This window comes from Notolepis coatsorum, assembly GCF_963971535.1.
Source record: "Notolepis coatsorum genome assembly, chromosome: 5".
In the NCBI taxonomy this organism is placed as follows: domain Eukaryota; kingdom Metazoa; phylum Chordata; class Actinopteri; order Aulopiformes; family Paralepididae; genus Notolepis; species Notolepis coatsorum.
The window spans coordinates 33,027,605-33,052,199 of NC_140169.1; the positions used below are offsets into that span (position 1 = coordinate 33,027,605).

The 24,595-nt window shown below is 42.4% G+C and overlaps 1 protein-coding gene across 2 annotated transcripts in view; it reads left to right on the forward strand.

The window, feature by feature from the left end:
* The window catches only part of sona (SON DNA and RNA binding protein a), a 140,748-nt gene that overhangs the window by 16,150 nt on the left and 100,003 nt on the right, over positions 1-24,595 (forward strand). For both annotated transcript variants that reach the window (XM_084314993.1, XM_084314994.1), the window contains exon 2: positions 13,802-13,931. In XM_084314993.1, the coding sequence (XP_084171119.1) occupies positions 13,904-13,931 (28 nt within the window). In that variant the 5' untranslated portion in view covers positions 13,802-13,903. The remainder of the gene's footprint in view (positions 1-13,801; positions 13,932-24,595) is intronic.

The following is a 24,595-nucleotide window of genomic DNA, read 5'->3' on the forward strand; positions in this document are numbered from 1 at the left end:
CCCCTATCCGGACCTAAGGTCGCTTTCACACAGGGGCTGTTTGGTCCGGACTTTCGGACCAGAATTCGATAGTCCGGTTTTTCGGGTTTGTGTGAATGCGCGTTGAACTCGGTTCGCGGACCAAACAGGCGAACTCTGGTCCGCCTGAAAACGTAGGTCTCGGTTCGGCTTCAGCGGACCAAACGCGAACCAAATATAGGAAGTGATTATTATTACCACTGCTCGCAGCATTCATTCACTGCAAAACAAGCACACTGCATCTATCTCTCTATCTATCTAGTATATATCTGTGCATCTTGGGAAGAAGGAAGAAAAAACGCGGCTTATTATATTATTAATGAAACAGCTAAAAACACTGTGGTCTACAAGTTGTTTAGCGAGAGGATGGTGGTAATGTGCTTCAATAGAACAATGGATCAATGCCATGTCAAAATTCGCCTCCGCTGATCTGGAGGGCTCGCAGACAGTCCACACACAGACACACACACGCGCGGTCGCACACACGGGCTCGCAGCCACACACATTTCCACTGTCCAATAGACAAGCGCCCTTTTCGACCGCGTGACATTGTTCAGAAGGTCTCGGTCCGCCTCACAGATTTCTATGTGAACGCAGGCGAACCAAATGAAGAATGCAACAATGTTGCAACTTCACCCCCAGAACCGCACAAGTCCACCAAAACTATATGTGAAAGCGACCTAAGTCACAACCCTAACTTAGGGGTTAAAGTTAGAGGTGGTCTAGGTCTGGTTATACTGATCCGATACCAGTGCATACAGGGACCGAAACTAAAGCCCGCCGCCCACCAGGGGCGCTCAGTTTTTACCTTTGGCGCTTGACACTTAGAGGGCTGCCCGCCGTGTGGCGTGTAATCAATCAAGTTCATAACGATACTCTTATTTTGAAAATCTGTGCGGGTCTCATTTCCGCCCCAAGCGCATCTCCAGTCATAATATCGATGGCTCCGGCAGTTAGCAACAATTAGGTTCGTATGATACTCTTATTTTGAAAAAAAAACGTGGCAACGAGTCATATCCGCCCAGCCCTGCAGCGGGATACTATTGGCTAAGGGCTTCTGCTCGCAGTGCTCATGTATTGTCAACACAGGCAGTCTGCTCTAGGCTAGAAGAGCGGACCTCCATGAGCTACCGTTACTGTTTAAACAATGACCCAGTCAACTATTCACTTTTAGTTTAATACATGACGAGGCATTGTCTAACGGTATCTAGCTGGCTAGCTACTGATAGCTGCTGATATCAACAAATGCTCCAGCAATAGTCGACTCGAGTGCATAATACCTCCGTTCCCTCGTTAGCTAGCTTAGCTAGCTCACGTTAGATTTGTCTTAACGTTATCTACTGGGCTAGCAGTAGCTACAGAGTGTATTGCAAGGTCTGACATTGACCAAACTTGATATGCATGACCTTGGTGGGCTCTAGGTCAACTCCTGAAAAGGGGGTCAATGTCAGACTTTGCAATCAAAAGTTAGGGGGCTAATAACCCTTGCCATAATTTCAGTGCGCCCCTAACTTTTGATTGCACGGTCTGACATTGACCCCCTTTTCAGGAGTTGACCTAGAGCCCACCAAGGTCATGCATATCAAGTTTGGTCAATGTCAGACCTTGCAATACACTGTAAGGCACTGTAAGGCTACTGTCCTGCCTCACTTCCAGTGATGAAGCTAAGCTATGCTAACGGAGCATCTATTCCCAAAGCTAAAATGCACGCACAGAGACAAAAAAGGTATGCATCTTCTTGTCTAACTCCAGGGAAGATGTTAAATAAGCTAATTTCCCAAAATAGTGGAGTTATCCTTTAAGCTAAAACTAGCTTTTCAAATAGCTCTTCAGCTAATGCTAATAACACAGAGCTCCCGTCAGCCTAGGGCTGGGCGATATGGCCAAAAACGTTATTGCGATAAAATTATAAAATTATTTTCATATAACTCGATATCGATAATTATCGTCGATATAATGTCTGTCAAGTTTAATTAACTTCTTATGCCCGGCGCCGATGGACGGGCTATTAATAGACTTGTTTTTCTGCTGCGAATGTCTCGAGTTGATGTTGTCATCAGTCCGCGCACGTTAGCAGTTAGCCAGAGCGAGCAGTGTATCCCATGACAATGTACTAAATATCCCTAAAATACTCTGTTCCGCCCCAATACATTGCAACGACGTCCACTAGGGCTGACCTTCGAATTTTCTTTTGGCAATCGAAGCTTCGGGGGACGAGCTTCGATTTTAATTCGAAGCTTTGAATAATTTTTTTTTTTTATTTTATTTATTTTTTTATAATTTTTTTCTTTATCTTATGTTGTGGGACTTGTACAGCACTTTGGTAAACTTTGTTGTCTTTAAATGTGCTCTATAAATAAAGTGGATTGGATTAATGAATTAAGTAGCCCCTTTCGTGACTGTGACGCAGCCAACACGGCTGTGTGATTTAATTCAAGGTGGATCGCTGTTGTCGTTTGAACAACTTCAGATTTCATGGGAACTACCAATCCCCCAAATCAAGAATGTTTAAGGGGAGACACTGCAGGTGAATAGGGTAAAAAAATTAACTAATAGATATCACAATGAAACTTCCCCAGTTGATTACTTATATTAAGACAAGACTTTTTTGTATTACAAGTTTTCTGAAATTGTATGTTTAAATATGCAAATGAGGCATGATCTACTTAAATATGCACTAATTTGCATATAATTCCAGGACAGAAATCTGAACATTGGATAAAGCCATTTTCAAAATTATAGTTTCATTTTGTTGACATATTAGAGCCAAAGGTTATTACAGAGGGGATTTTGGATAACTCTTTTTATCACTCCATAAATCAGAAAATACTCCATTCAGTCCATTTTTATGGTAAAATTCCATATTTCGCCATGTTTTTAGGAATAAAATGTGATATAAATCAGGGTATGAATGCGATATCAACAAACCCTTCTGTAAATACCTTCAGAACATAGATATGAATAGAACTGGAAGGTTTGGTGTATGTGAGTGCTACTGAAGTGGAGATTTCTGGCTCAGAGTATGAGGAAAAACTCTTAAAACTCATTTTCGGGAAAACGCCTTCAAAGTTCTGTATTGTAAAATGCCATACTTTTTTTTTTTTAAACAGATATTTACAAACACAATACCTAATCAAACCATTAGTAATAGACAACCTAAACACATGCCTGATAACTGAATAATAATAATAATGATGTTATTGAACTGAACAGAACTACACACAGGCTACAAACAGTGTAGTACAGTGTAGTACCCCCTAATAGGCAAAAAATATTTGAATAGATATCACTATGAAACTTTCCCAATTTGTTATGTACATATAAACTAAGAAAAAATATATTGCAAGTTTTCTGAAATTTATGTTTATATATGCAAATGAGGCACTTCCCCATTAAATATGTGCACATTTATGGATGCAATAAGGCAAAATGATGTAAAATAAACAACTAAATGTGTGTTATTGACGTTTTATTGTCACTAGTTTCATAGAAGACATGTTTAGGAAGCAAAATATAACAATCTCAAAATCAACAAAAAAAGTATATTTGACTATTCACCTGCAGTGTCTCGCCTTAAAGGTGCTATGCATTATAAATGTCATTTTTCAGTCTCTAGCATTGTATTATAGTAATAGGAGTTCGTATCAATGTGTTTTTGGGCCTAAATACTATATTGGCGAATTCCTCAGCTACAGCCCATCCCCTCTTTGCCTCTAGTAAATCAGGTCATGTTGATTTGACGACCTGGTGCACGTCACAGGGCGCTGTTTATAGCGCACGGTGATGTGATTGGCTCTGTGGTTTTAGTAATGCCCGCCTCCATTCTTGCTACCTGCAGGGTGGAAGGTTTGTCCAGAAGATCACTAATCAGCTGAAGCCTGATGCGGTTCCCTCGGTCTTCGACAGACAGACCGGCGTTAGCTCTCGGGACTCGGGAGCGATCGCTAGCTACTTAGCACCAGCCGGGGCCGGCGTTAGCAACCGGGAGCGTCGTTGAGCATTCAGCCTGCTGGCTACCTAGATCCACTTCAACCAGCGTCGCGGAGCATTCAGCCTGCTGGCTACACAGCTTGTCGGTGTGCTAATAGCCTCTGCAAGCTAACGGTAGCTGGCTACACAGCTTGTCGGTGTGCTGGAGCCTCTGCAAGCTAACGGTAGCTGGCTCCAGGCTATTAGCACATCGACAAGCTGCTGGAGCTCCCGACGCTCGGCTGGTTGAAGTGGATCTAGGTAGCCAGCAGGCTGAATGCTCCGCGACGCTCCCGGTTGCTATCATGTGCAGGTCCTCTTCTCAGACCTGTGTGGCAAAGCACTGCACACGCATCATGCAAGCTACACATCGCTGCATGTTGATCAATGGTGGCCCACTCGGTGCATCACAGTGGGCTACTATTGTGCTAACAACAACCGCGGTGTCCGGCTTGTCGGCCGGCATGAGTGCTCGATTTGGGGTGGTTCTCTCCTCCTTGTGTGCCCCCGTTCTCGCGGGTGTCCTGCCGGGGAGCTTGTGGACGCGACAACAGCGGCGGCCGTAGCGTTAGTTAGCTGATAGCTATTGTGTACCACTAGCGTTACGGCGGGCTCGAGCACCCTACGGCTGCCGCCGTTGTCGCGTCCATGGGCTCCCCGGCAGGGTACCCGTGGGGACGGGGGTGTACAGAGAGGAGAGAACCATTTTGTGTCAGGCGTGCAATGCATGCCGGCCAGCGAGCCGGATGTCGGGATATGTTGTTAGCACAATAGCTACCAAGCTAAGCTATGTTAGCTTCTAACGGTGTATACACAATATGTACAACGACACAATGATTTACATTATTACAAATATGGTAACGTGGTTGTGGCTTTTACAAATAGTGGTAACATATATATAGATAGACAGTACTGCTACATCTCTATATTTATGACATACCATATTTGTATTGCTACAGTACTGCTCAGTACTGCTATGATGGAGACCAGAGAAAGACTTTCGTCTTGTTTACATCAGGGTCCCCCAATTTCAATTCATGGTAACATATTATATATATATATAGATAGACAGTACTGCTACATCTCTATATTTATGACATACCATATTTGTATGTAACCTGAAACCTAATCTCTGACGGGGAGATGGGCGGAGCTATTTGGTGGGTGGCTGTCACTCAAAGCATTCTGCTAGTATGGGTGGAACCAAGCCAATAATAGCCTGCTTTCATGAGGCTGAAAAATGCTGGTTTTGAGTACAAGATTAGAAATATAAAACAATGATTATTTTTGGAATAAAAATTACAGATGTGTTACATAGACTCACAGGAAGTGTGTAAAGTTGCCCAAATAGTGCTAGGAATAGCAGTGCATACCCCCTTTAAGATGAATGAAGTAAGATTTTGATTATTTGAAATATGGCCTGTGTAGACTAAACTATGCACAGAATTATGTCAGTCTACAAGGTCCGGCAATGTAGACCTTGTAGACTCCACTACAGACCAATTATCAGTGAATGTTCATGCATCTTTAAGAAGGGCTACTTCCACAAAAAAACAAAGAACTCACCAAAACATCTCGGTAGCACCTAGAGCTGCCGCGGTATTGATTATTTCCTTACCGCACAAATTTGCAAAATATTTCCTACCGCCGCGGTTATTACCGCATGCGCACAAAAAATTTAAAAAAAAAGTTTGAATGCATTTTTTTTTAAGTAGTAGTCTACTCTTTATAGCATATAGCCTGCCTCTAGTCTAAATGTCTATTTTTAGAGGATGACTTTGCAGCATGAATATTGTTTGGGATTCGGCAAGCACGCATTAGTTATTGAAAGTGAAACACGGATTCGAAGTTTACCCTCTGGTCGTGCGCCGTTCACTCGGTGTCGCGGGCAGGGGTGGTTACCCCCCCGACCCTTTCTTCTTATTATTACTATAGAGTTACTACTTTATAATAAAGGCATTCGTTTTGTGGCATTAACATTATATAGTTATACGTTCAATAACATCAGCGTATTTACCGGACAATAGCAAGGCAAGCAATACTCTATTCATATCTCAGTTCCTTTCTTTGCTCAGAGCGTGCTGAGTTGTCCCATTCTGCGGTCTGTTAATAAAGTTTTCAATCAGACAAGTGTATAGAACGAAGGGCTTTTATTATAACATTCGTTGCAGACAGTAAAAGCATTATGTCTCGTTTAGTACTCCTTAGGAGCGATCGTAGTCCACTCCGGCGGAGAGTTAAAGCTAACGTTATTAGCCGTGTTGTGATTATCTGACATTCAGGAAGTAAAAACCTAATACGCGCTTGCCGATTGGTGGTAACACACTGCATGACGCTACAACGTGTGACGCGTCTCTCTTCTGACCAATCAGTGGTCTGCAATGTTTCACGTGACTTTTCTGGTACCCAATAGGGTCGCTTGGAACCTCGATAGATGAGTAGGGTATATCTGCAGAGCCGCAAGCCCAACGAGAGGAGGGTAATTTATTATTATTATTATAAAAAACAGCGGTGACGCGGTATTCAGCCTACTCTGCGGTGGCCGTGATGTAACAGCGATACCGCGGTAATGCGGTAATCGCGGCAGCTCTAGTAGCACCTTATCTAAATGTTCTATTTTATATATGGAGATTCATATTTATTTATGTATTGCATGCATTTCTACATTTTATTTCCTATTTTGTTTATTCATCCCAGTATCTTTCTTTCTTATGTGTGGATTTCTACAAGGCATTTACATTCACATTTACATTTAGTCATTTAGCTGACGCTTTTATCCAAAGCGACTTACAAGTTCTGTACGACAGGTCATCAGGAAGGATACAACTCTATCAGCTGAGTAACAATATTCATCAAAGTGTTGCGTGTTACAGTGTAGGTTAGTTTATTAGGACAAGTGCATGACAGTAAGGTTAGTTAGGGTTAGATTTTTTTTAATTTAATTTAATTTCAGATAATGGTTGAAGAAGTGCGTCTTTAGTCGACGGCGAAAGATTGGACGGGATTCGGCTGTCCTAACTGGGGTGGGTAGTTCATTCCACCATTGTGGGGCAAGGACTGAGAATAGGCGTGTAGGTGGTGTATATGTGTTTGAGGATGATATCCTTCAAACAGGCAATAGTGATGATATAATTTGGGCAGTGCTGAGCTGGGTTACTTTCCTCCAGTGTATTTGTCCCCCGGCCCCACCCAATGGACACACACACACACACACACACACACACACACACACACACACACACACACACACACACACACACACACACACACACACACACACACACACACACACACACACACACACACACACACACACACACACACACACACACACACACACACACACACACACACACACACACACACACACACACACACACACACACACACACACACACACACACACACACACACACACACACACACACACACACACACACACACACACACACACACACACACACACACACACACACACACACACACACACACACACACACACACACACACACACACACACACACACACACACACACACACACACACACACACACACACACACAGAAGTAAAAAAAAAAATTGAATTTTTTATTTAATTTTTTTTAACTTCGATTTTTTTTTAATGTTCGAAGCTTGTGCCATCGAACGAAGCTTCGAAGTATTTAAGACAGCCCTAACGTCCACCGTATACCACACACTACTATAACCGTGGCATCAGAATTCACGCCACACACATACTCGGCACGTAAATATATAAAATAGCGCCGTGCAAGCTAAAACAGAATTGCTCCACCTGCCGGCCAAATCCTCCCCCCTGACCGACCTCTCCATCACAGTCGAGAATGCAGCTGTGACCGCGTCCCCGACCACTAAGAACCTTGGTGTTGTCCTCGACGACCAGTTGAACTTCTCTGCTCACATCGCAGCGACAACCAGAACCTGCAGATTCCTCCTGAGCAACGTCAGAAGGATACGCCCCTTCCTGACAAAAGAAGCCACCCAACTCCTCGTCCAATCAACAGTCATCTCCCGCCTCGACTACTGCAACGCACTGCTAGCTGGCCTCCCGGCCACTGCCACCAAGCCTCTTCAACTCATTCAAAACGCAGTGGCCCGCCTGATCTCAAACCTACCGAAGTCGGCCCATGTCACCCCACTTCTTAGGGACCTGCACTGGCTCCCCATTGCTGCACGTATCCGCTTCAAGGCCCTCGACCTAGCATACCGTGCGGCAAAGGGAACCGCTCCCGCCTACCTCCGGTCAATGGTCTCTAACTACACACCCTCAAGACCCCTACGCTCTGCATCTTCTGGCCGCCTCAGACCTACTCCTATCCAAGCTCCCGGAGGGTCATCAAAGAGAAGCCGCCTATTCTCAGTCCTTGCCCCACAATGGTGGAATGAACTACCCATCCCAGTTAGGACAGCCGAATCCCGTCCAATCTTTCGCCGTCGACTAAAGACTCACTTCTTCAACCATTATCTGAAATGATTAAAAAAAAAAAAAAAAAAAAAAAAAAAAAATCTAACCCTGACTAACCTTACTGTCATGCACTTGTCCTAATAAACTAACCTACACTGTAACACGCAACACTTGATGAACATTGTTAATCAGCTGATAGAGTTGTACCTTTCTTGCTGTCTTGTCGTACAGAACTTGTAAGTCGCTTTGGATAAAAGCGTCAGCTAAATGACTAAATGTAAATGTAATTATCCTAGCCAGCCAAACTATACAATTGCGCCGTGCAAGCTAATTATCCTAGCCAGCCATATTTCCAATGTACTAAATATCCCTAAAATACTCTGTTCCGCCCCAATACATTGCAACGACATCCACCGTATACCACACACTACTATAACCGTGGCATCAGAATTCACGCCACACACATACTCGGCACGTAAATATATAAAATAGCGCCGTGCAAGCTAATTATCCTAGCCAGCCTTGAGTCCTACCTCTCTACCCAGAGGTGCAGCGCGTGTCTCCTTCGCTCTCGGCCATCTCCTTCACTGATTGGTTGTTAGTGCGTGTGCTCATATCCAAGCTTGGAAAATCGATATATCGAAACTTTGCGACCACGTTTCATGTTTATTTCGAGGAAATAATTTATCGCGATAGTTATCGTTATCGTTTTATCGCCCAGCCCTACGTCAGCCGTCACACTGCTCTGTCGGGACGATGGCATTAAGAAAAGTTATAATTAGTTTGTCTCGTCTTGTTTTAGTCAATAATATCAACATACATGAAGAGAAATTTCGTCCTGGTTTTTGTAAATTACATTTTTGTGTGCTCAGTTGTGGTCAACGATATTTAATAAACTATTTAGTCTTGTTAGCGTCACATGGTATTCAATAACGTGACGTCACGTCTCGTTGTCGTCATGAAAAAAAACTTCGTTGACGAACATCTTTCGTCATCAATTTAGTCAACAAAATTAACACTGCTCTAGACAAAGTTTTACTTGCAGCGTATTCCATAAAAAGGGAGCATAGTGGGAGAATGCAGCTTTACCAAGCGCTGACTGCATCAAAGGAACATTTAAAAGTATCCCATTTGCTGCTCGTCTGGTATTAAAAAAGCAAGTATAAAAGGACAGAAGTCTGGAGATATATAAGGGCAGCTTACCTAGCAATGATTTGCTCTTGGCCCTAGTACCCCTAGTTTTGGAGTGCCCTTGACTGGGTTGTGGCACTTCAGAACGGAGCTACAAGGGGAAGGGTTTGAAACGGGGTTAGAAATTAAAAAAAAATTCCCAGGGCTTTTTTCGCCCCCCTTAATTGATTTCCGGGGGCTTTTTTGTATTTCGGGGGCACCGAATTTTTATGATAATTAACTTAAAGATTATAAAACATTGTCGACACTTTTTTTTACAGTCTTCGTCCCTATGTTTGTTAACGTAATGTTAATGTCTCCATATATAGGGCTCTACGCTAACCTTTTTCCCAACGATCACATGTGCTCCTAAATAAAATTAACACTATGGTCGCCAAAAACGCCTTTCCCACGTCATTCCCCGCCATGCTCATTCTGCCAATGACGCCGTAACACGTCATTGATATCAATATTTAAAAAATCTGTGATCTAAATCATATTTCTCCCCCGGAGACTTGAGATCTACTGTTGATCCCCTCTCAACTCTCCAACGGTTCAAGAGCGCCATCTGGTGGCCGATCGGCGGATCGCCCAGACAGGAAACAGGAAATGGAAGCTGGTGCTCATTCCAATTCGGTCCGATCACTCGCTAATAGTCCCAGGACTCGAGCTAGACGCAATGGATAGCAATCCGTTACCAATAACTCGATAAACAACATGATTTGGACGTATATACTATTATACAACCTGGAGATGGAGCGCATATTTCTACATCCCATAATAGGAATATTTCTGCTCCACGCTCATCGCCCAACGGCCCGAGGAGACTGGGGTAAGATTCAGCGTTATTTTTTAACGTGTTCGATACTAACTGCTCTGATGATCATATCACCCACACTAGATAAATGATCTAACGTTGGCCACAAAATTATAAACGACCCCCCCCCCCCATCCGGTCGACATCCGATGATAAGTAGTAACTTCTAGAAGCACGTCCATTTGAATTGCTTTATCTTGCGCCGATTGCTATAAATCACGTTCTGGAGAAAGCTGCAGAAAACGATAAAAACATACTTATACTTTAGACCGTATTTTAGTATGAATATGTGAATGAAAAAGTATAACGTTGCTACACCCTGAACAATAGATACTTGATGTTGAATGGGCCATAGTAATGTCAATTTAGCAATACAATTTAAAAAGTTATAGCCCTGCAAAGAAGGGGAACTTCTCCATAGACAAATAGAGCTGGCGTGGGATGGTTTATTAAGAATATAAGCCTGGCGACCAAAGTGTTAATAAATAAAATAAAAAGAGAAATTTAGGAGCACAGTGAAAATTGTTCAAGTAACAGTTTATTAACAAACTATTTATTACATGCATATTATACTGTGCATGTGCATACTAGGGATGGGAGTGAGTAATCGTTACTCGTAGCTATGAGAAAAATCGAAATTATTATTAATTATTAATTTGTATGAAAAAATATATTACGTTTATTTAAAAGAAAATTACATATTTTTTCACATGTATGTGTAAGATTATAACTGTTGGTTTCCTTAAACATATATATGTGAATGAACAAATAAGTAAAACAAATAACAAAATAAAAAATAAAATAATTTCTTTTATTTTTGTAATTTTTTTTCCGCTTCAACTAATACACGATCACTCGAGTATAGCATGCGATCAATCGATCTGGATTTTTCTTTACTAAGGGCATACTAAGGGCTAAACATCTGTGCAAAGTGTCAGGGGCTTTTCTTGCCCCCCATAACTGATTTTCGAGGGCATTTGGTAAATTTTCGAGGGCATTTTGCCCCAAGCCCCCCTTAATTTCGAACCCTGGAAATATTTACCCAGGCAATGGGACACCCCTCGTTTTGTCATCGGTAGTAAAATTATGTAAAGTACTTGCATACTTCTGTAGTGATGCATACATATATTTTGTACATATCAGCTTATTTGTTTTTTTGCAGGGCCTAGAAACATAACCTACACAGTGTAGTTTAACATATAATAATGATGGCCTACATATTAATTGTATGTATCAAACAGCACTTTATTTACAGTGTATTTAGAAATTATGTTAATTATGTGCCTACAATAACTGAAATGTTGTATAACGGACATTTTTGGGACGTTGTGTGTCTGGAAAGAAAGGAGAGAACAAGCCACACAATTCTGTGGATTTCATCAATATCTCTGCGAGTATGAAACGCCACCTGTTCTCCGTAACCTGACAGATCTCCTACATTTTTCCACTAGGGGATAGGGCTGTCCCCGAAGCCTGTTTTTGGGCTTCAAACTTCGTCAGGGTTTCGAACCTTCATTTTTAATAATAATAAAAAATATTAAATAAAAAAAAAAAATATATATCCTCAAACTAAATCCTCATTTTGAATAAAGTGATTAATCTGATTAAATGAGTCTTTATTTTATCTTATTATTAAAACAACTTTCTTTAATGAATATAACTCATCAGTTTTTAATAGTGATGCACGATATATCGGCTGCCGATATGGCTGTTTTTTTTACACATTGGTATCGGTCCGATATCAAGATAGGGCTGATATAAAAAAATATATATATTTAGATCTTTTTCTTTTCTTTTTACATGTTTTGGCTTTAAATAGTTTCAAAATATCAGTAATTTCTGAAAATAAGTTACAAAGGTAAAAAATAAATGCGTTTTGGAAAATAGCTCTTTATTTGATTATCATAAAGTGTTTTCTATACAGAGATATCGACATCGGTAAATATCGGTATCGGCCAGAACAGCAATATTAATATCGGTTATTGGTATCGGCCACAATTTTCACATCGGTGCATCACTAGTTTTTAATACTATAATATTAGTGTAGCCTAATCTTTATCTGCAACTGTGAAGAAAAACCACATTGGTTTAAATAGGGGAAAAAAAGGAAAAAATTTAAAGATTTTATAAAAAATGCGAATGTTGATTTAGAATTCGAATGCCAACGTAACGAACGAAGGTCCGAACGTTCGGGCTCAGCCCTACTAGGGGACTGGCATTCTGGCCGGAATGAGGAGCGGTACTGGCCGGTTAGTTTTGAATGGACGTTTGGATTAAACCAAGTTGTATGCTATGAAGTGATGAACGGTCTTTCCCCGCGGAACACAAGTTACTTAACGTTACACAGGTTGCGCTATGCATGCTTAGCTTGCTAACGTTAAGATAGCAGTGTAACTTAATGTTACACACGTCGCGCTATGCATGCTTAGCTTGCTAACGTTAGCTTGCTAACGTTAAGATAGCAGTGTAACTTAATGCATGCTTTTTTCGAACGTTTCGTTCTCCGCTATGATGAGAGCAGAGCTGTTTGTGCTTCAGCTCTCAAGTTGTAGACTACTAACTACTAGGGGTGGGAATCGCCAGAGATCTCGCGATACGATACTTGAGCCGCGATACGATAGTATCGCGATACTCTATATCGTGAATATTGCGATTTTTTTTATTTATTTTTTCAAATTCTTTTATTTTAACTGCAAAGTAAAACTGTCAACATGTTTTATCTAATAAAATAAAGTTCAGTCTGTTCATCTCACTTCAATCATTTTTATTGCAGAACATGGTATTTTCTCAAGCAGACAGATGTAAACACTGTAATCTGCGTTGCATGTACCTGACAAACAACTGTTTGTATTACAGTCATATTCCAACTTAACTGAATGCACACAGTGTGTGTGGACTACTGTACTATTACAGGTATTGAAATGAACAATGCAACTTCCTTATACAAATTAAAAAAATTTAATGAATAATTAAATATCGATACTTGGCGTCCCTGTATCTACGTATCGATTCCCCCCCCCCACCCCTAGAAACTACCCGTATGTGCGAGTGTGTGTGTGTGTGTGTGTGTGTGTGTGTGTGTGTGTGTGTGTAAGAGCACAGCCCCGCCGCTCGCACAGAAGGAGAGAGCGACCGAGAGATAGAAAAAGCGGCAAACAAGATTAGTCAACGTTTAAATTCCTCTGGGGAAAAAACTTCAGATAGCAGAACCGATAATGTCGGATCTTATCAATACTCAGTTTTTTTTTCATTTAGAACTGGTTCCCGTTTAGAACCGGGTTTCGGTGGGCATCCCTAATTGTGATACATAGCCTGTTTTTTTTGCTGCGACCAGCAGCTTTATAGCTTGCTTGTTTGGCAATATATATGTATTTGTATGTCAATATATTTGTTTTCCTAATTAGAGTGTTGCAGAGGAGGGACAGAACACCAGTGGACTGTTCCATTTTGAGACAAGTGGAGGGGTCTGTAAGTGATACGGATCACACCCCTGGGGAGCTGCCATAATGGACTGTGCGGTGGACATTCAATCAGGTGAGTGGTGGATCCATAGTCCAGCGGTTCTCAAACTTTTTTATATGACCACCCCATTTTATTTAGGATTTTTTTTGGCGACCCCACACTTAATGCATCGTGTAATTTCAACGTGAAATGAAGGAATATCAAAATAAAAGCACACGTTGAACTTGATCATGCATATTTATTAGAACATTTTATTACAGCACTGTTATCAATTAGGGGTGGGAATTGCCAGAGACCTCACCATACGATCGCGATACTTGTGATTATTTTTTAAAATGTTTTTAAAATTTTATTTATTATCTTTTTCAACTGCAAAGTAAAACTTTGTCATGTTTTATCTAATAAAATAAAGTTCAGTCTGTTCATCTCACTACAATAATTTTTATTGCAGAACATGGTATTTTCTCAAGCAGACAGATGTAAACACTAATCTGTGTTGCATGTACCTGACAAACTGAACTGTTTGTATTAGTCATATTCCAACTTAACTGCACATGTGTGTGTGGACTACTGTACTATTACAGGTATTGAAATGAACAATGCAACTTCCTTATACAAATTTTTATTTAAATTTTTCTTATGAATAATTAAATCGATACTTGGCGTCCCTGTATTGATACAGTATCGCCACGCAAAGTATCGCGATACTACTACGTATCGATTTTTTCCCCCACCCCTATTATCAATACACATTTATAAAACAGGCATATTTTGCCAAAATATGTTGCCAGAACATAAAAAAAGAGAACATTTAATAATAATAAAAAGAAAAATTTAAACTTGCCAATGCATACTGTCACCTATGCACAACCACACTTTGGGTCGCGACCCGTAATTTGAGAACCGCTGCCATAGTCAATGGTTTTCAGAGGACGGCTAACAGCTCAGTCCCACCAGCATGAAACATCTTCGATGGGGTTTGGATTTTTGTGTATTGATGGGGGACCCTATTAACCCATTCTCTGCCGGGCATTGTACCCATCATTGTACCCTCTCTGCCAGTGCTATAAGTCTATGGAGATGTTCACCTTCTTTGCAGGGCTATAACCTTTTAAATTGTATTGCTAAATTGACATTACTATGGCCCATTCAACATCAATTATCTATCGTTCAGGATGTAGGAACGATTTACTTTTTCATTCACACATTCATACTAAAATACCGTCTAGAGTATAAATATGTTTTTATCGAGGGCGGCTACGTGGCGTAGTGGCCCAGGGATGTCCCGATCGCCTTTTTTTGCTTCCGATCCGATCCCGATCATGTGATTTTAAATATCTATCGATCCGATCGTTTCCGATCCGATCTTTCACATTAGTAATCAATTTTGACGCATTTGTCAGAAACTGGCGGAGCGAGACAAGCCCCTCTGTTGCCTATAGTCCGGGGCGCGAGCTCGGAGGCTTTTTTGTTATTACATTCACCCTGAGAAATGTGCTTCTGCTTCATATGAGAAATATTAAAAGTTTCAATATATGTTTGCACATTAGTATACATTCAGTGTTCGACTTACGTAATGGTCCATTCTGGTCTGAAACGCCGACGATAATCCTCAGTCACGTTATCCTCCAGGTGAAAAGTTAGTCTGAAAACTTCGCCTCCAGCCTGTCCTCCTTGCAAACATTGCAACTGGCTTGACTTTCTATTTTAAAATGCTTAGTTCCAAACCTCTGACATTAAGTCTAGCTGCTCAAGTCAGTGGATATTAACCGTGTTAGCTTGCGGCATGCTTCACTGAGTCTCCACAACATAGCAGATAGTAGCGTTAGCGTTAGTGTTAGCTCACGGCATGCTTCACTGAGTCTCCACAACATAGCAGAGAGTAGCGTTAGCGTTAGCTCGTGGCATGCTTCCCTGAGTCTCCACAACATAGCAGAGAGTAGCGTTAGCGTTAGCTCGTGGCATGCTTCCCTGAGTCTCCACAACATAGCAGAGAGTAGCGTTAGCGTTAGTGTTAGCTCGCGGCATGCTTCACTGAGTCTCCACAACATAGCAGAGAGTAGCGTTAGCGTTAGCTTGTGGCATGCTTCCCTGAGTCTCCACAACATAGCAGAGAGTAGCGTTAGTGTTAGCGTTAGCGTTAGCTCGTGGCATGCTTCCTTGAGTCTGTTGTTGTGATGTGGAGCGTGTAGCCAGTCTAAATTAAAGGGATGTGTTTGTTGCAGCGGTGTAAATTAAAGGGGAATGTGTTTGTTGTGGACAATTATTCTGCTCTGTGTGACAATAAATACATTAATGATGATATATTATATGTAATTTAAAACCAAAACTAAGGCCTCCGTATGAGTTTAAGACGTGGACATGGCAGGGTTTCCGTTAGAATTTTTTTTTGCAGGTCTGAGTGTCCGGTAGATTTCAATCTACCGGACAAATGGGATAAATTCCGGTCAGAGTTTATTGAGCTTAAAAACAATTGATATGCCTATATAAAGAATGACATCAAGGCATTTATAATATTTTAACTTAAAACTAGGCTACTTTTGCGTATATACAGTCATTAATATATTCCAAATAAAATAAGTCCCTCGAGACTTCTTCGTGCTGCTGCCGACTTGAGGTGTCGGTGGGCAGTCTGCCCGACCTTAATAAACAGCAGTCTGTTATAATCACATTTTTATGAGCTAACGAATTCCGTTATATTGGACATTTATATTAATTATATCAAGCGAAGAACTGAACATTATCGTGGGTTTGCGTGATTTATATCTCCACCTCCCAACGACTTGGTGCTGGTCATAATGTCCGGTGAAAATAATTCCCTCTAAACACAATTTGATTATTTGAATTGTATTCAAATAGGCTAAAATTAAATAGCCTATGCGATGAACAAAACAATCATTTGTTTCATCGTTGCTTCACCAAGCAGCCGGTCTAATAATGACATTCTGTTGTCAGCGCGAGCTGGCTGCTGATATATTTACGTGAAGCATGGAGCAGCAGTGTTTTTAGGTCCGGTCTGGAAACCGCTCAGCAGCGCCCCCACCCAACAGCTGAATTGCCAATGGCTGAATTGGAGTACTGCACCCTGCCGGCCGGCAGATGGATGCTTCTCGCAAATATATCAGCAGCCAGCTCGCGCTGACAAGACAATGTCATTATTAGACCGGCTGCTTAATGATTGTTTGTTTCGTTCATCGCATAGGCTATTTAATTTTAGCCTATTTTAATACAATTCAAATAATCTAATTGTGTTTAGAGGGAATTATTTTCACCGGACATTATGACCGGAGAGATTAAATATGTCGGACTTCAACAGATTTTGCCGGTCAAAAACCGGTAATTACCGGCTAACGGAAACGCTGGGACATGGTCATGTTTGTTGAATAAAATTTTTCTTTTTTTGACTGCCGATTTTTATTATTATTTTTTCCCGATCCCCGATCCTCTGAAAAGCACGTGATCGACGCCGATCCCGATCACGTGATCGGATCGGGACATCCCTAGTAGTGGGCAAGGCGCTCGCCACAAAATCTGGAGACGCTGGGCTCGCCTGTTCGAGCCCAGCGCTCCACATTTGCTTTCAGTTTAGCTGGTCGTCCGTACTAATACACATTGGCCGTATTAGGGGGTGGGAAACTGATGGGTGGGGATCGGGCGTTGTGGACAGCGACTCCTACAGGTCGGTTGGTGCGCCTGCGCAGTAGAATCAGGAAGTGTCGGGGGCAGCGTGAGCCTCCCACGCGTTACTCCTCGCCACTGAGAGATCGAGCTGCGCAGGTGAAAAGATGCGACTGCTGTTACCTCAAGTCTCCGGTACTTGAGGTATGTATGACTTAGTCCACATTGCAGCCGGCTTGTGGGAGGCAAGAAACAGCGTTCGTGACAGGGGGGGGGGGGGTTGAATTGGATGATACGAAATTGGGATGGGAGAAAATATAGAAAAATGGGAGAAAAAGTGGATAATAAAAAAAAAATTGTTTTTATCGTTTTCTGCAGTATTTCATAGAACGTGAGATATAGGCATAAATGCATGATGATCAAATGCAGTGTGATACTGATCAACGTTATATAAAAAATGTCAACTGTACATGGTCCTAAACGTCATGACTGGTCATCTGCGGTTGAACGGCGGGGGGGGGTGTCGTTTATAATTCAATGACCGACGTTAAATGATTTATGTAGTATGGGTGATATATCGATCAAAGCAGTTTGTATCGAAAATGGTAAAGAAAAACGCTGAAACTCACCCCAGTCTCCTCGTAGCGTTGGGCGATGAGAGTGGAGCAAACAGATCCCAATTATAGGATGTTGATCGATGCGATCCATTTCCGGTTTGTATATTACTAATACACGTCCAAATCATGTTGATTATTGAGTTATGGCAAAGATCCATATCGACGGTGTCTGTATTGAGCCCCGGGACGATAAGCGAGTGGCGGGACGAAAATAGGGGACGGACCGAGCTACAATGGGCACTTCCGCTTTGGCAACTCGCAGATCGACCAACAGGTGGCGGTATTGAAGCGTTGCAGAGTTGTGATGGCTCAGACAGCATCACCCAAGACTCCGTGGGTGAAATATGAATACCATAACGAAAATATGAAATATTGATCTCAAAAACGCCTTACGGAGTTATTGGCAGACAACGCATGGCGGAGAAACCCGCCTTAACACGTCATTGGCGTAGAATGGGTTAATGCACAATACTGTATGCAGCTCGCTAGCTAGCCACTGACTATTTCTTTCCATGTTGCGCGGCTTTTGGCCTCCCGAACGATGTTGTGCCATCCCAGTCCAGCCTCTTTCATTTCCCCTTCCCAAGAACGGCGCCAGGTATTTTGAGGCCTGCCGCGTTTCCTCTTTCCAGGTGGGTTCCATCGTAGGGCTTGCCGGGTGATGTTTGTGTCTTCCTTTCTCAGGGTATGGCCTATCCACATCCACTTTCTCTTCTTTATTTCTTCTGGCGGGGGTAGTTGTTTTGTGCGCTCCCACATGTCCAGATTTGTAATGACATTTGGCCATCTCACTCTTAGAATGCGGCGGAGGCAGGAATTTATGAAGGACTGTACTTTCTGCTTCAGCCCTACGGTTGTCTTCCAGGTCTTCGAGCCATACAGGAGGACTGATTTAACATTGGAGTTAAAGATCCTCAGCTTTGAGTTGGTTTTTATTTCGCGAGACCTCCATACTCGACCAAGTAGGTTGTATGCCGTTCTTGCTTTTCCGATTCGCACTCTGATGTCTTCTTCTGTGCCACCCGCTGTATCTACTACGCTCCCAAGGTAGGTAAAGGAGTTAGTTTCTTCGATGGCCTCTCCCTCTAGTTCAATGTTTTGCTGGCACTTTGTGTTGATCTTCATAATCTTGGTTTTTACCCTATTGATCTTCATTCCTAGAGTTGAGGCTGTTTCCTTTAGTTTGTTGGTCTTTTGTTGCATTTGCTGGTGACTGTCTGATAAGAGAGCTAGGTCATCTGCAAAATCGAGGTCTTCAAGCTGGTGCATCAGTGTCCACTGGATGCCGTTTCTGGCTCCTTCTGTTGTCTTCTTCATGGTCCAATCAATGGCCAGCAGGAACAGGAAGGGGGACAGCAGGCAGCCTTGTCTCACTCCGGTCTTTATCTCGAACGGGTTTGAGGGCTCCCCTCTGTGCAGTACCCTACTTGTCATCCCGTCATATGATCCTCTGATGATGTTGATGTACTTCGGTGGGATTCCATAGTGCTCCATCAGGTGCCACAGACTGTTCCTATCTAGACTGTCAAAGGCCTGTTCGAAATCGATGAAGTTGATGTATAAAGAGCTGTTCCATTCCAGGGACTGTTCGATGATGATCCTCAGTGTGGCGATCTGGTCTATGCATGACCTTTTTTTCCGGAATCCTGCTTGATGGTCTCTGAGGAGCATGTCAACGGCAGTCTTCATCCTATCTAGAATTATCCGGTTGAAGACTTTGCTGGCGGTTGAAAGTAGTGTGATTCCCCGGTAGTTCTTGCATAGTGCAAGGTCCCCTTTCTTTGGTATCTTCACTATGTAGCCTTCTTTCCAATCTTTGGGTATCCTTTCTTCTTGCCAAATTTTCCTCATGAGGGGATGGAGTGCTTTGATGCTTGTAGTGATGTCGGTCTTGAATGCTTCACTTGGAATGATGTCTGGTCCTGCTGCTTTCCCATCTCTCAATTGTGATATTGCTTTCCTAGTTTCTTCTTTTGTTGGGGGGGGGGGGGGGGGGTCATTTTCAGTGGGAGTCTGTCTGTTGCTGCTTGTATATCTGCTGGGATGCTCGCTGGTGCTCTGTTGAGCAGCTCTGTGAAATGTTCTACCCATCTCCTTGTTTGTTCTTCCTTTGTGGATAGTGTGTTTCCTGCCTTGTCTTTTATGGGCTTCTCTGATCTCATCCTTCTCCCCGAGAGCTTCCTGGTGATGTTGTATACCTCATGTTTCTCTGTCCCGCTGCTTCTTCTGCTTGTGTAGCAAGCTCTTCATAGTAGCATCTCTTGTCCGCCCTGACCTTTTTCTTTATTTCTTTATGTATCCTGTTGTATTCCTTTGTGTGCTTCTCCTTGGCTGCTCTCGTCCTGGCATTGTTGAGGTGGTCCTTTGCCTTTTTCCTCTCCTCCACGCTGTCCAATGTTCTTTGTGTGATCCACATTTTGTTTTCTTTCTTTCTTCTTCCCAGACTTTCCTCGCAGGTGGGGCGGCGTGGCTCAGGGGTAGAGCGGGGCGTCCAATGATCGAAGGTTTGGTGGTTCGAATCCCGCTCAAGCCCATGTCCATCCCATTGCCGTTGTGTCCTTGGGCAAGACACTTAACCTACTTGCCTCGTATGAATGTGTATGCATGTGAATGAATGTTGGTGGTGGTCGGAGGGGCCGTAGGCGTTGATTATTCGCCACGCTTCCGTGAGTCTGCCTCAGGGCAGCTCTGGCTGCAATTGTAGCTTACCACCACCGGTATGACTGTGTATGAACGAATAATGGACTCTGTGAAGCGCTCTGAGTCAGAGCAACAGTCAGTCAGAGAAGAGCGCTATATAAATCCAATCCATTATTATTATTAGGTTGTTTGCCACACGTTTTTGATCTTCTCCCAGCTTTCGTCGATTTCTTCTTCCCCACTGCCCATTTCAGCCAGGGCCTGGAACTTGTTCCTCAGTGTGATCTGGAAGTGCTTCTGGTGTAGTTTTTCTTCCAGTTTCCTGGTGTCATACTTTGTTATTCTGTTTCCTGGGGTCCCCCTTTTCAGCTTCAGTTGTACCTTTGCTATGACTAAGTGGTGGTCTGATCCCACATCTGCACCTCTCTTTGTTCGCACATCGAGCAGAGATCATCTGTACTGCTCAAGTTATCCGTCAGTGTTTTCGTAATCAAATGTTAACCTCTGAGCGGGGGATTGGCCTACCCAGAGGTGCTTTTTTGTCAGGGTAGTGCTCCTTTAGCCCTTTGCCCTCTCAGGCCCACCGGGCAGTGGTTGAACCATTCTTCGTCTGTTCCCTCACCTGAGACCAGTTTGCCATGGGTGACCCTACCAGGAGCACTAAGCTCCAGACAACATAGCTCTCAGGATCCTAAGGACACGCAAACCTCTCCACCGCGATAAGGTGATGGTTCCAGGAGAAGCGAGGTAGCATAACAGTCTGTTAACAGCTGGTAGAACAGAAAAGAAAGACTGGAGATGTTACATGGTAGCAATGTTTTGTACACCATGTTGTTTCACTAAACTCGAGAGAAAAAAGATATGTCGCAATGTCCTTCGTCAACCAAACATGTTTGTTTTAATTGTATGAGAATTTTCTTTGCGCCAGTGATGTAACTTTCGCAATCAATGCTTTTGTTCCGGGAAATAATGTTGGCCTACTGCGACTCGAAAATATCTCGCTGTTAGCAATGACAGCAGCCAGCTAGCTCGCTTGTTTGATTATCTCACACTCTTTATTAAGTAAAAACAAAGTCGTATGTTAACATGGGGATGAGGGGGGTTGATTAGTATTCAAATAGTTCCCAGTGACTAATAGTTCCGGGGGACATCCCTAGTTCTTGGTGTCGGTGACATTAAATGATGCACAATGGAGGCATATAATGTTTGTGTAGTTTTTTTCTTCCAATATGGCTGCCTGTAACTAGGGCTGGTTACTGAACTTTTTAACACTTTGAGAGCCACTCACAGCTAATCTCGTGTTTACGATAGTTACGTTGAAAGCCACTCACGAGATTGCTCGGATATTTTTTTTTTAGCGATCTGAAATAATATTGCATCACGCGAGCCTACCCAAGGGCCGCCGGCGATCAGATGTGAAAAAAAGCGCCCCCTATCGTCTCCCAGATGGTAAATCACCCTTTTGGAATGGACTCAATGAAAATGGATGGGGGAAAAAAAATATTCCAGTCCACATTTTCCAGTCCACTGATGCAGCCGGGGTTACCAGAGTTCATTCTGGATCATCGGAATTAAATAATTATAATGATAATAAATACAACAATTACGTTTTGCATTTATAGTCATGACTGAAGCAATCTGACCATTACCGCTCTATGTACAGTACTCTAAGCAATCTGGCTCTCAGTTAACCCAATCGCTAGATAGATTAACGAATTCCATAAATCTATAGTCATTAAGATGCAGCAGCTGAGCTGATAGTTAGGGCTGACCTTCGAAGCTTTTTTTGGCAATCGAAGCTTCGGGGCCGAGCTTCGATTTTAATTAGAAGCTTTGAGAAAAAATAAAAAGGTATAATTTTTCTTTTTTATCTTATGTTGTGGGACTTGTACAGCACTTTGGTAAACTTTGTTGTTTTTAAATGTGCTCTATAAATAAAGTGGATTGGATTAATGAATTAAGTAGCCCCTTTCGTGACTGACACAGCCAACAAGGTTTCACTCGGCTGCGCTGCCTGGGTGCAGTGGGGCTGCTCTCACAGCCAATGACATGACATTACATAATTATGTTGCAACCTTCGTCTATCAAGCAAACAATTATATTATATTTAATTTATAATTAATTATTTATAATTATATCAGACAATGCACCTACAAAAGCAGATGATTACAATTAAATTAGCCAACTTGGTAACACATTAGTCATAGCAGCATAGGCATAGCCTTATTAATGTTTTGTGTGGCGTCGCCGTCGTGTACAACGATACTTATGTTTTTTAGGTGATTTGACAAAGTTGTTGTAGAGTTGTGATATGCCATTTTCTTCTGGCATATCTGGCACTCAGCTTTTTGGCCATTGTCTTTGCATATTTTAAAGTGTAACCACACGTCTGATGACTTCTTCGTCGACATGTCTGCTGCACATGTCCTTGTTGTTTTCAACACAGATAATCTCCACATGCTTGTTGTAGAGAGGTGGAGTCGAGGCGCCGCTTACTTTCGTTTCATTGGAATGGAGGTGCAAGATTTTGGAGGCAAACAAAAAAAATAATTTTTATATATATATATAAACTTCGATTTTTTTGTAATGTTCGAAGCTTGTACCATCGAACGAAGCTTCGAAGTATTTAAGACAGCCCTACTGATAGTACTGTATCCCGCACACATACACACACGCGTCATCTGTTTTGCCTCAATATATACTGTATATATAATTCTGTTTTGCCTCAATATACAGTATATATATATATTGATGCAAAACAGAATTATTCAGCAGTGTGTTGTGTGCGTGCGCTCTGTGGTGGCCAGGAGCGCGCAACAAGATGGTATACATTATGGATTATGAATAGTATATTCCACTATAGCAGTATGTGCTGTACATTTGAATCTGATCTAATTGTGCACGCGGCCCTCATTATAATGAGCTGGACAGGTGTGTAATGTGTGGTGACGTGAACGCGTATCTGCCGTGCGAGACTAGGCGAGCAAAGCAGGCTGTTGTCAAATCTGAAGTGTCCGACGTTCTGACTCCTCCCCCGGCTGCACTCGGCTACTCTGGTCTACTTTCGAGGCGAGCCGAAATCAATCTCGAACACGCCTATCCTGGTTTTCAACATGTAAGCTAAAACGTACTCATGATCCGAGTAGCTGTCATCACGGTTCCAGGGTGCTTGCTCGTGCATCACTGCTTTCTTCTTCTGTCGTTAGTACACAGAATGCAGTCATGGCAGACAAGGGAAATGATACTGCCCCAGCACTTCCTGTAGTGCATTTGCGCAGTTTTGAATGAACGTTACCGACTCTCTGTTTACTTTTTATACAACACATCGACACAAAAAATTCCGCGATTCACGTTAGATCAATCTGTGCAAGACCCGCCCAGTTAGAAAATAATCTGATTTACAATGACGCGCAATTGTCATTTCATTATAAACAGACCAGCGTGGACCTTCAATGACTGGAATTGTCATTTCATTATAGACACAGACCAGCGTGAGCAACAGGTCCAATGCGTCTAATATGCATTGCATCCTCACCATTCCTGTATGGCCACGTTGCGGTAAAAACCTTAATTCAATGACCTGCAATTGTCATTTCATAATAGACAGACATGCGTGAGCAACGGGTTCAATATGTCTAATATGCTTTACATCCTCACCATTCCTGTATGTCCACGCCGCGGTAAAAACCTTAACTAACGTTAGCCACGCACTAATGCTAACTAAGCCAACTAACGTTAGCCGCTAAGCTAACCCTGGGAACGCTCACAGCGGAGTGACAAGTTTCAAGTTCCATTAGTGAGGCCTGAGCCTCTCTCCCTCTCTACGTTCAATGATTTAAAGTAGCCAAACGTTACACTATA